The 13,919-nt window shown below is 32.5% G+C and overlaps 1 protein-coding gene across 1 annotated transcript in view; it reads right to left on the bottom strand.

Annotated features, from left to right (window-relative positions):
• LOC149792013 (chitin synthase chs-2-like) overlaps positions 1-13,919 on the bottom strand; it is a 94,724-nt gene that overhangs the window by 28,228 nt on the left and 52,577 nt on the right. Inside the window, exons 7-10 of the mRNA XM_089969518.1 lie at positions 13,054-13,138; positions 11,314-11,369; positions 8,935-9,084; positions 5,564-5,684 (exon numbers count right to left, since the gene is read on the bottom strand). Of these exons, the coding sequence (XP_089825644.1) occupies positions 5,564-5,684; positions 8,935-9,084; positions 11,314-11,369; positions 13,054-13,138 (412 nt within the window). The remainder of the gene's footprint in view (positions 1-5,563; positions 5,685-8,934; positions 9,085-11,313; positions 11,370-13,053; positions 13,139-13,919) is intronic.

The following is a 13,919-nucleotide window of genomic DNA, read 5'->3' as shown; positions in this document are numbered from 1 at the left end:
GAAGGCGAGGATGTTCCATGCATCGTGTAAGTGCATATGAAATATTTGTGTTGGGGAAAGCAAAGGGAAGGCGAGGATGTTCCATGCATCGTGTAAGTGCATATGAAATATTTGTGTTGGGGAAAGAAAGGGGAAGGCGAGGATGTTCCATGCATCGTGTAAGTGCATATGAAATATTTGTGTTGGGGAAAGCAAAGGGAAGGCGAGGATGTTCCATGCATTCTGTACGTGGTTGATGTGCATTATGGATGAGTGAAGCAACAATGAAGACATGCACAGCAAAGAGAGTATGGAACCTACGTGGCTCTTAAAAATATGGCGATGCATGAGAAATCGATAAGTGCAGCTATAGAAAAAGCCATGTCAGCGACGCAAGAGGTCTCGAGAAACTGAAAAGTGTGACTCCCAAAACACATTCGCTTTCTAACAGCCTACCACCTAGGTACCTTAAATAAATTATAAAGTAGTCAGATATACTTGCACAGTTATCTCCCTTATACATCTGAAGGAAACTTCCAAAGAACCACATATTGTAATGTCCGAGGAGGAAAATACTTACAATACCACCTTGTCCTTGTACAGTTATACTTCAGTCATAATGTGGAAAAATATATGTGCAGATGCAAAGATAAACGTTATATAATCTAGAAGCAAAGTTCTGTTAGCGTGTTTTTCAAATACATTTAACACAGTTTTAACAATTTGTCATATCGCTACTATGTCTGATTTGTAACAGTTTATAGTGATGTCTACCATTAGTACATGATGTCGCAGACATGTGGCATCATGTCCCACACAGTCACAGTATCCAGACACCAGGCCAACCAGTCCTAACACTAACTCTTAATGTTGATTGTCATGTGAAACATCTGCTAGTACCATTTTTATGATTATTTGGTATCACTCGGCCAGGTGTCGAAGCAACTACCTCCTGCATACGAGGCAGATGCTCTTGCCAATTAGTCCACCAGAGCTGCTACATTTTTGTTAGTACTATTTTTACAGTGTCACTTAACTTATGAATCAAATGGTAGGATGAAGATTTCAGAATGTAATGTATGCCTAGATGGGAAAGATATGTGCCATTCGTAGCATGGCAAAACAGTTGACTTTTAAAAGCAGGCACAATAAATCCGTATAAGAAAGAAGGGTCATGCATAAATCTAACTAGACATTTCGGCTCAGCTGATTACTCTGAACAGTCCCTCATATTGTTACCCAATGCGTAAAATGGTAGGTTGACTTATGACTAAAGTAGACACATGCAACACCGCAAATGCAAACACGTGGCAAATTTGGCAAATACGAACACATAATCGCAGTGTTCTCTATTTATTTGAATGTGCATCAGTTTCATTCCTGTCGTTCCAATAAAGCATGATGCTATTGCTATTATTATTATCATCACTTTTGTTCTTGTTAGTAGTAATAGTAGTGGTAGTAGTAGAATTAGTATTTAGTAGCAGCAGAATTAAAACTTATTTTCACTATCTTATTTTGTAATATAGATTCTTTTCGCTTTGTTACTGAAAGCTGAAATTATATCCAGAATGCAAATCTTGGTGCAGAACAACAGATGGTGCCCTTTTCATCATATGTTCATTGACATAACTTTTCCATGCCAAGCGGTTTAGCGCTATGTCACTGACTAATTGCATTCGCATTATGTGTCTCAGTTATTTATAATAGTTCCATTTCTAGAGATTTATTTGTCTTGTTATTTCCTTTGTAATGTTTAAACGTTGTAATTTTTAAACGTTAATTAAGTTTAAACCTCATCATCATAGTTTTTCTCGTCTGTTCCTATATATGGATTTTGTTCATGTGTGTGACCCATTTTTTCTGAGTTGAGAGTATGTGCGTGTTCTTTTGTTAACCCTGTTAGTGACTTACCTTCTCCATGGCAGATTTCAAACTTCTGTATCATTATATAATATCTGAACTGATTGTTTCGATTACAAATATTTTATTTTATATAAATTGATCACAATCACAAGAAAGATATAATTGTTTTGTACGTGTGCTTCATATTCTTCATAATGTGGCACAATACAAATGGCAATGTACAAAATCACTGTTTTGCATGTGGAACAGTTATGAATAAGTGTGTGTCATTTTTTCAAAATGGCTAAAACAAAATATGGATGTATTAATGTTAAGAAAGCCCTTGGCATGTGTATGTAAAATCCATTTTAAACAGCTTTTCATATTGGATCAGCCAGAAAAAGCTATCCTTTGCATTTCATGTATTCATTATCTATGTCAATAGATTGATATAATTTCAGATTAGGTTTACATAATCACAGCACTGATTGGGCTCTATTCCGCCTATTGTAATGACATGGCATACTAAAATGACTTTTACACTCTATGCCTGTAACGTCAACCGTGCTAAAATGCTGACTATACTCTGCTGCTCTGTTAACACTGTGATCACCTCCTGGACTGCAGGTGCAAAGCAATGGCTCTTCTTTTCTTTAATAACTGACCATTGTATTATGAACTTTGGTGTTCAAATATAACCACGTACATAATACTGATGGCACATTGACACTTGTACTTTCAGCATCAGTCAAATACCCATCTTGACCCATCGTCCTCGTATTCTTTAAGGCAGATTATGTTCATCTGATTTTCTCATTTGGTCATCAGCGATACTCCGGTTGGGACAAAACATCCCCACTAGCTCCCCCAGTCCTAACACTAACTATTAATGTTGAGTTCCATGCGAAACATCTGATAGTACCATTTCTATCATTCTTTGGTATCACTCGACTGGGTTTCAAAGCAACTACCTCCTGCATCCGAGGCAGATGCTCTTGCCACTTAGTCCACCGGAGCTACTACATTTTGTTAGTACTATTTTTACAGTGTATCAACAGAGTTACTTAATTTAATCAAATGGTAGGATGAAGATTTCAGAATATAATGTATGCCCAGATAGGAAAGATATGTGCCATTCATAGTATGGCTAAACAGTTGACTTTTAAAAGCAGGTACATTAAATCGAAAGAAGAAAAAAGGGTCATGCATAAATCTAACTAGACATTTCGGCTCATCTGATTACTCTGAACAGTCCCACTTAATGTTACCCAACGAGTAAAATAGTAGGTTGACTGATGACTAAAGTAGTCATATGCAACACTGCAAATGCGAACACGTGGCAAATTTGGCAAATGCAAAAAAATAATCGCAATGTTTTCTATTTATCTGACTATGCATCAGTTTCATTCCTGTCGTCTGTGCCTTCTCTGGTTCCAATAAAACATGATGCTATTGCTATTATTATGATCATCATTTTTGTTCTTGTCATTATTATTATTAGTAGTAGTATTAGTAGCAGTAATATAATTAGTATTTATTAGTAGCAAAACTGAAACTTCTTTTCACTACCTTATTTTGTAATATAGATTCTTTTTATTTCTTTGTTACAGAAAGCTGAAATTATATCCAGAATGCAAATCTTGGTAAGGAACAACAGATGTTGCCCTTTGCATCATATGTTCCTTAACATAACTTTCGTAACTTTTCCATTCCAAGTGGTTTAGCGATATAGCAGATTGCATTCACATTATATGTCTCAGTTATTTATAATAGTTCCATTTCTAGAGATTTTTTTTTTGTCTTGTTATTTCGTTTATAATGTTTAAACTTTTTTTAAGTTTAAACGTCATTATCATAGTTTTTCTCGTCTATTCCTAAATGTGGATTTTTTTCATGTGTGTGACTCCCTTTTTTCCTTAATTGAGAGTCTCTGCGTGTTCTTTTGTTAGCCCTGTTAATCAATTGCAAATGTTTTATTTTAAATAAACCGATCACAATCACAAGAAAGATATAATTTCCTTTGTGCTTTATATTCTTCGTAATGTGGCACAACAAAAATGGCAATATAAAATAATACTAATTTAAAGATAAAAGCAAAATTATTTTCACTGTTTGCATGTTATGAATAAGTGAGTGTCATTTTTTAAAAATGGCTAAAACAAAATATGGAGGCATTAATGTTAAGATGGCCCTTGGCATGTGTATTTAAAATCGATTTTAAACCGCTTTTCAAATTGGATCAAACAGAAATACCTATCATTTGCACATAATGTATTCATTATCTATGTCAATAGATTGACATAATTTCAGATAAAGTTTACAAAATCACAGTATTGATTGGCCTCTATTCTGCCTAATGTTAAGTAATGACACGGCATACTAAAATGACCTTCACACATTTCTACCTTTTCTCCTCTTGAGGCTCAGTCCGTATGAATTCATGCATGTTTACTTCCTGTATAATATAATGTAAAGTGTGAACAGGTAACCTTTGTGTCTTTCTAAGTCATAAGACTTAGATGCCAAGCATATGCTATGTGGACTGAGCTGCAGTATGTCCCATTAATATGGCACTGATCTTGCATTCTGTTGTTACCTTATTCCTCAAAACATAGGTGAGTCTCTGACTTTCTGGAAAGCCATGATGATGTCTCTATTTAATAAAATCTAAGTCTCATAACAATGTTCCTCACATATCTCTTCCGTGTGACATTGGTACTCGGTAGTGAGCGAATTTGTATGTGTGTGTTTGTGTAGCTTTGCTGGTATAGTGCAGGCGGGGCTTTCCACTTGCACCTTTAGTACATCAAAGTCTGCATATATGATATACTTGACGCTCACCTGTAGGTCGTGATTCTGCATGATTAGAAGGTATTGTCTCGCTTCTGTAAGGACGCATGCTAGGGCTTTTTGATAATGATGCTGTAATTTTTTTGTATGGAATTCAATTAGGTTGGCTATGCTGACGACGAATAGGAACAGTTCTAAGTAAGTGGGCGACAAGAGCTCTTTATAATCCTGCCACGCTTTGTATCTCTTTAATGCACAGTGGGTATAGGTCATTACTGAAATAAACTCTCAAGCTCACAATATCTATATTATTCAAAGAAAACTCAATGGCTGTAAAGTCAACCATGCTGAAATGCTGGCTATACACTTTTGCCCTATGATCGCCTCCTGGACTGCCAGCACAAATTAATGGCTCTTCCTTTCTTTCATAATTGACCGCTGTATTATGAACTTTGGTGTTCAAAAATAACCACGTACACGACACGGATGGCACATTTACACTTGTACTTCAAGCACCCATCTTGACCCATCGTTCTTGTATTCTTCAAGGCAGATTATGTTCATCAGATTGTCTTGTTATCTCATCAGCGATACTCCGGTTGGGAAACCCCCCCACCATGTCCCCCTCCCACCGTCTCACCACAGATACCCAAAGCTCTCAAGATGATCATCTCCCCTCCACCTTGTGAAAGACCAAACCAGTCGCATTACAGATACTATCTTTGGGTGTTTTAATTATACTTGTTTTCTTTCATTTTTCTATCGTTTAAGAGGGGCTATTCTGATATTCAGCACATGCATGTGTTTGTCTGTAAAAGCAAAGAACATACCTGAGCACTATATACTTGAACAGCCATTAGTGCAAGGTCACAGCGTTTAAGTTTAGTAGATGCTTTGATACAACTCAGCAATACTTTCACACCTTATACTGCTGTGTTAAAACACATACCATTGTTTTCCCCCGTCTGTAATCACGCTGATATTCCTGATGAAAATGGCGCAATATTTCAACTGTTGTAGTCTCGGCATTGATGTCCTTTCTACCAGCGACTGGCCAAACATCCCCATACCTAAATTCATATATATATATATATATATATATATATATATATATATATATATATATATATATATATATATATATATATATATATATGTAGACAGACAGACATGCATACAGAGACAAAGTGAATGTGTGTCAGTGTGTATGTATTCGTGTAATACATTTGTTGAGAAAACATTTGTCCTGGATGAGACCTATTTTTTGTATTAGCTGGATATCTGATACTGTCTGGGAATACCCCAAGAGACAATAGTTCTCTGGCAGGCATTGAGTCTAATCTGGTCAACTTTTATTTAGTGTTGACATGTCTTTAGGTCTTAAAATGACTATCCAAATGGGTATATTTTACCATATTGGTACAAAGGCTTCCATTCGACTAGTCAGTCAGGCCTTGTTTTTTTCTTCTTCAAGTAAACGGGTGCATTGAAATACCAATGTCATTAAAAGATATCTAGATCTTAGACTGATAAAAATGGGCCCGTGCAGTTAATTAGCCTTGCATCTAATCTATTGGTTTAACTAATTGTGCAGAAAAATGCCAAATTAAACGGTAAAAGCGGCATGAGTGTGATATTATTTTGTTAATGTGCCAGATACTATGGCTTTATTTATTTTATTCGCAGAATAATTATAATATAGCACAGCCACAACAAATGACTGCTCATGAAAATATGCAAGATGTTACAACATGGATAATGTCATTGTCCCCTAAAATGTGTGATAATGTACACTTTTGACGGTACATTGAGTCCAGTGTAATCGGATTTTTGTCTCTTTAAAATAATAATAATAATGATAATAATAATAATGATAATATCATGTATATTATTGTTATTAATATGAAGGATATTTTATTTATTAGAACATTTACAGTATTTAACATCAAAAGCGGTACTCATAAATATAATATAATAGAATAATACAATGGTATATCCATCAGTTAAACTTGAAATCCTTCCTGAAGGTCTAACTCAAATGAAATTTCAAATTAATGCATTTCATTAAGATTGGAAAGAGGAAGAAACGCAATATAAATGTAAACAGTAAAACATTAAATATAAATAATGTTTGTTTGTCTATAATGTAATTATGAAACATGAAATTGAGTCTATAAACTTCTGATTTCAATCTGATATGCATTATTCACAATGCACCGATATATATATATATATATATATATATATATATATATATATATATATATATATATATATATATATATATATACCTAAATAGGAACATCGAGATCATCAAAGCAAAAGAAAAGTATTAATGAAATGGCCCGATGTCCACAATGATTAAATGGCACTTGTGGAGATGGTATAGGTAAGGTCATTAACAATCTTTGATAGCATTCCACATTAGTTCCAATGCAGAGTGTTTACAGACTAATAATTTAATCTATAAAATAGCAAAGATGACGGAAAGGATCAGTTTAGAGAATCATTCAGGTAACAAAGATGACGGAAAGGATCAGTTTATAGAATTATTCAGGTAACAAAGATGACGGAAAGGATCAGTTTAGAGAATCATTCAGGTAACAAAGATGACGGAAAGGATCAGTTTATAGAATCATTCAGGTAACAAAGATGACGGAAAGGATCTATTTATAGAATCATTCAGGTAACAAAGATGACGGAAATGATCTATTTATAGAATCATTCAGGTAACGTCTTTAGAAACTTAATAATTGAATGTCATACCACAGATGCTTCTAAACATGAAAAATTCAAATTGTCATCAGTACAGAACACATCACTCTGTGTGCAACATCTGTGAGTGCTGCACATTAGAATGCATAATTGGTCCAACAAACAATGTATATTGATGCATAATTATTTGTAGCACCTATGTCTCCCTGTTTCTCCTGATGGCAATCACAATTGCAATCAAAGTAAATCATATGCAACAATCAGATGAAGGTCAGTGAGATTCATGTGGCAAGAAACTACACTTATATTCCATTACATGCCATACCCATATATTCCATTACATGCCATACACTTATATTCCATTACATGCCATTACACTTATATTCCATTACATGCCATACACTTATATTCCATTACATGCCATTACACTTATATTCCATTACATGCCATACACTTATATTCCATTACATGCCATTACACTTATATTCCATTACATGCATTCACTTATATTCCATTACATGCCATTACACTTATATTCCATTACATGACATACACTTATATTCCATTGCATGCCATACCCTTACATTCCATTACACGCCATACACTTATATTCCATTACATGCCATACACTTATATTCCATTTCATGCCATACTCTTATATTCCATTACATGCCATACACTTATATTCCATTACATGCCATTACACTTATATTCCATTACATGCCATTACACTTATATTCCATTACATGCCATTACACTTATATTCCATTACATGCCATGCACGTATATTCCATTACATGCCATTGCACTTATATTCCATTACATGCCATACAGTTATATTCCATTACATGCCATACACTTATATTCCATTACATGCCATTACACTTATATTCCATTACATGCCATTACACTTATATTCCATTACATGCCATTACACTTATATTCCATTGCATGCCATACACTTATATTCCATTACATGCCATACACTTATATTCCATTACATGCCATACCCATATATTCCATTACATGCCATACACTTATATTCCATTACATGCCATTACACTTATATTCCATTACATGCCATACACTTATATTCCATTACATGCCATTACACTTATATTCCATTACATGCCATACACTTATATTTCATTACATGCCATACACTTATATTCCATTACATGCCATACACTTATATTCCATTACATGCCATACACTTATATTACATTACATGCAATTACACTTATATTCTATTACATGCCATACACTTATTTTTCATTACATGCCATACACTTATATTCCATTACATGCCATACTCGGTACATTATAATACTGAGTATACTGTTCCATTATGTTGACACCTTTAATGATTAAGTGCATATAACGAGGGGGTGAAGATCACTAAGTATAAAGTCTTCTCCATTGCAAACTTTGAAGTCATTGCAATATTTCAGTTGTTGTTTTAATCACACTTACTGATCAACATGTGTTCATCATTTGTGAATCCATCAAACCTCGCATAAAACTGTCACTCTTTTCAATGTAATATATTGTGTAGTGTAAAACTATATGTATATTAATGGGATGTGTACAATTTAAAAAAATTACCTTTTGGTGAAGTCAGTGTATGTTTTTCTGTGCATGAAGCCAGCCTTCCGTATTTTGGCAATCTCAGACACACCATTATATCTGAGTTGATCTCTTACAACATGGTCTTTAAAGTCTTTGGGACGCAGGTAAACATTTGGTTTCAAACATCTGTCAGTTAAGAAGATATATTTAATTGCACCTGCAGAAATCTCGTCATGAGTATCAACAATACTTCTATTGCTACAATAATAATAATAATAATAATAATGATAATAATAATAATAATAATATCAATAATATCAATAATAATAATATAAATAATGATATCAATAATAACATTAATAATAATAATGATAATAATAATAAAGTATTGATCATTATCACCATTACAAGATTTTGGCACCTGGACAGTAATTGATATCTGATAATTTCTTGATACATTCATCCATTTCTTCTTTAGATAGAGTTTCAAATTTCTTAATTGGGCACAGTGTCCAATGTGTGGGCATAAATTACAAGGTTATGTTAAATAGTGGATTTCAATATCAAGACGATCTTAAACAGTTGATCCAAAATGAATACATTGCAGGAAACTAAATCTACTATCACTTCTTGATAGCAGTGTGAATATTGGTCGAATAAATTTGTCCATTTAGTTTTTTTACGTTAAAGACTTATTAAAATACTTTCCACAACCATTTTATTTCATCATTCATACTCACTGAAATACATTGCATAAACATTTTATTTAATACACATAATTCATACTCACTGAAATACATTGCATAACCATTTTATTTAATACACATTATTCATACCCACTGAAATACATTGCATAACCATTATATTTAATATGCATAATTCATACTCACTGAAATACATTGCATAAACATTTTATTTAATACACATAATTCATACTCACTGAAATACATTGCATAACCATTTTATTTAATATGCATAATTCATACTCACTGAAATACATTGCATAAACATTTTATTTAGTACACATAATTCATACTCACTGAAATACATTGCATAACCATTTTATTTAATATGCATAATTCATACTCACTGAAATACATTGCATAAACATTTTATTTAATACACATAATTCATACTCACTGAAATACATTGCATAACCATTATATTTAATATGCATAATTCATACTCACTGAAATACATTGCATAAACATTTTATTTAATACACATAATTCATACTCACTGAAATACATTGCATAACCATTCCATTTAATACACATCATTCATACTCACTGAAATACATTGCATCACCATTCCATTAATACACATCATTCATACTCACTGAAATACATTGCATCACCATTCCATTTAATACACATCATTCATACTCACTGAAATACACTGCATCACCATTCCATTTAATACACATCATTCATACTCACTGAAATACACTGCATCACCATTCCATTTAATACACATCATTCATACTCACTGAAATACACTGCATCACCATTCCATTTAATACACATCATTGATACTCACTGAAATACATTGCATAACCATTCTATTTAATACACATCATTCATACTCACTGAAATACATTGCGTCACCATTCCATTTAAGACACATAATTCATACTCACTGAAATACATTGCATAAACATTTTATTTAATACACATAATTCATACTCATTGAAATACATTGCATAACCGTTATATTTAATATGCATAATTCATACTCACTGAACTACATTGCATCACCATTCCATTTAATACACGTCATTCATACTCAATGAAATACATTGCATATCCATTGTATTTAATACATATCATTCAGACTCAGTGAAATACATTGCTTATCCATTTTATTTAATATGCGTCATTCATACTCATTGAAATACATTCCATAACCATAAAATTTAATATGCATTATTCTGACTCATTGAAATACTTTGAACAACCAGTTCATAATACATATTACTCAATTTACTCATTCAAATGCACAACCAGCCTTCTTAACACACGTCACTCATTTTATTCGATATTATGGGGATGCAAGTGGTCAAGATTAAAATCAGTTGAGTATAAATATATTTTATATCAACAATTCATACTGGTCATTTATTTCTTTCTTTAGGAGAATAAGATTCATACTTTTCTAAATATGTATAATATGTGGGGTAGTGGCCGTAGTGTCATTAGCATATAAAGAAACAATCAACAATTTGTTACTCATAAAATAAATTTAGAAAAATACTTTTTTACTGAACCAATATTCATAATGCTTCTAGATACAAAAGATCATGTTCACGAAATACAAAATAGTATCTTTGAAAGAAAATTAAACCAAAACTAATTTGCAAATGCACGACTTATAATGACTTTTTGTGTCATTTGCTAATGAGGAACTACATCTTACCTGACAAACAGTTGCTCTGCATGTTCGATCTTATTTAAAAGCTCCAACAGTGACTTCTGAAAACATTTAAGACATAAGGTTTCCAATCTGAATGTAACCAACAGCATAGATGACAAAGTAAATGTAGCAATAAAAAGTCACACTTTCCGTTTTAGAGTCGAGTTGAAATACTGACAATAGGACACTACGTTGTCGTAAATGACAGTATTTTGAAAAGTCACACCAAAAATTGTTGGTTTCAAATCTTCAAGTTAACAGGAGACAAAATAACGGGAAAATTTAAACTTTTTGGACATGACAATATTTAAAAAAAATTAATATGGAAAGTGTGACAAGGTTATGTCTTCCACATCATTGTAAATAATTAAAATGATCCTTTACCATTCAAATAGGAAAAATATATTGTCCTTAGATGGTCACTTTCAGTTGCAATCCATATTCTATCTAACTGACTAACAATATATATATATATATATATATATATATATATATATATATATATATATATATATATATATATATATATATATATATAGTTATATAGTTATATAGTTATATATAGTTATCTATAGTGCCTTGTTCCTTTGTTTTATGTACAATGATGACTGAATATCTCCAGATATTATATTAGGAGTGATTAGAATGCTAAATACATTAAGTCTAACCTGATTTATAGCCATCTATAATATATTGTGTTTATAGGATATAGACTGTGAGCAGCAGGCTAAAGCAGAAATGCTACATATAAAAAAAAAATTCCGGTATCACTTCCTGTCAGAAAGTTACAAACGAAACGGCAAGAACCGAGTAGAATTAATGTGATGTCAGTTTGGAGTTCTTGTAATTCAAGTGAGAAGTCCTTCATATCTCATGGTGAAACAGATATATTTAGTCTGCTTTCTAGACCGAAGAGTAAAGGAACAACAACACCAGATCCATTTGACATTGTTTCTGAGACAGTTTTGTTAATATGCAACCTGAACCACTGCGTCAACTTCTAAACCCTTCTGGTAGTATCAATATCATAAAAAAACAACAGAAAATGAATGAATCCATTCCAGTTTATAATGATGGTTAAGCATTTTCCGTAAAAGTGAAACACCATAATCTACATCAAACTGCAATGAAATCAAGTCACCTGTATCCAAATATAGCTTTTGTCAAGATCTGTGATACTAAAAGGATTTGTCCTCGTGTAGACGTTTTCGTGTTCGTTTTAGTTATTCGTTTTACAAAACATATTTTCTAATTTGTTAATTTCTTATTATGGACAATACTGCGACAGCACGCGTTGTTGCTGAAACTATGAGAAATCTTGTAATTTTACGTCATTAATAAATCAAATGAAATTGACTTTCTCACTACCATGAAATTAAATGCAAATAAAATTAACTAATCTCCGATGAACCTTAAAGTTCTGGAAATTGCATGTTTCAAATGCAGCAAAAACTCCTAGGATCAACGTATGAAGAAATTAAAATAATAGGAAACACCATCATCGACATTCTAAAGCAATTGAAACCACACAAGACCTTGAAGGACCTGACTCTAGGAAAGCTTCAGATAATTAGAATTTGCATATTAAAAGCCCATGACAAATTCTCTAAAAATTCTGAGTATTTTCTATTACTGCTAAATTTTACTACATCTAAACTAGCACAGTTTATGTTTATTTTTGTCCAGTTTCCGTTTATGAATACCTAATTTGTACTATAGTGAAATTAATGGGTTGATCTTTACCTTGAAGAAGGACACAACAGTTCTGGATTCTTTTGAAGGAGCTGTCGCTTGCATTCCTTGCTGGCCTGACCTTCCCTCTTGAATGCTAAAAGAGGAATTCGTATGAATGTAATGAGGCGTAACTACGTACGACAGTAATTACAAACAAAATTGTTTATAAACACTGCACACATCCTCGCCATTTTGTACATTTTAACTACCGTTAGTTTTTTAGTTGTTTGAAATCAAATGGTCTTTGAATTATTATGATTCTTCATTTAACATTCATCAAGTACATCATTCTTCTTGTCGGGTATTGCTTGCTTTTACCGTCACTGAGTTTTGCATACCACCATACACTGATTGTATATAGCTGTCCAGTGCTAGTTTAAATGAAAAAATATTTTTCGATTATTCATTATGTAATGTAATATTGGATCTCAAGAGGTTTTGTTCTGTAAATATGAGATATGCAAAATAACTACACAAGAACAATTTGAAGAAAGATAAATATTAATGAAATTAAATATGGCCCATAATGCATCTCTTTATTATTGAATTTGTGGATCATAATGAATTCGGTCATCGTATGGCATAACTCTTATTCAGACAATATTGAATGTACTTCTCATCGATAAATTGAAATTATTAAATGAAATGTACTAACGGTGTAACACATTTATGCACTTTTAATATAAAATATATATGTCTATGAAAACACCTTGATGAGCTTATGTTTTGTGTCTTGTGAACATTAATAAATCAAAAACGGCTAAACATGAATGCAAGTATTTTAGGTAGGAAAAACAATCAAATTAAAAATGACTTGCGCATCAGAAGAATATGAAGATGTTTTATTGGTTTGATAATCGATGAACCAATCATCT

The sequence above is a fragment of the Sinohyriopsis cumingii genome, chromosome 9 (genome assembly GCF_028554795.1).
Source record: "Sinohyriopsis cumingii isolate HCF-2022 chromosome 9, ASM2855479v2, whole genome shotgun sequence".
Lineage (NCBI taxonomy): Eukaryota > Metazoa > Mollusca > Bivalvia > Unionida > Unionidae > Sinohyriopsis > Sinohyriopsis cumingii.
The sequence above is the reverse complement of the archived record's forward strand: the minus strand, read 5'-3'. Positions and strand labels throughout refer to the sequence as shown.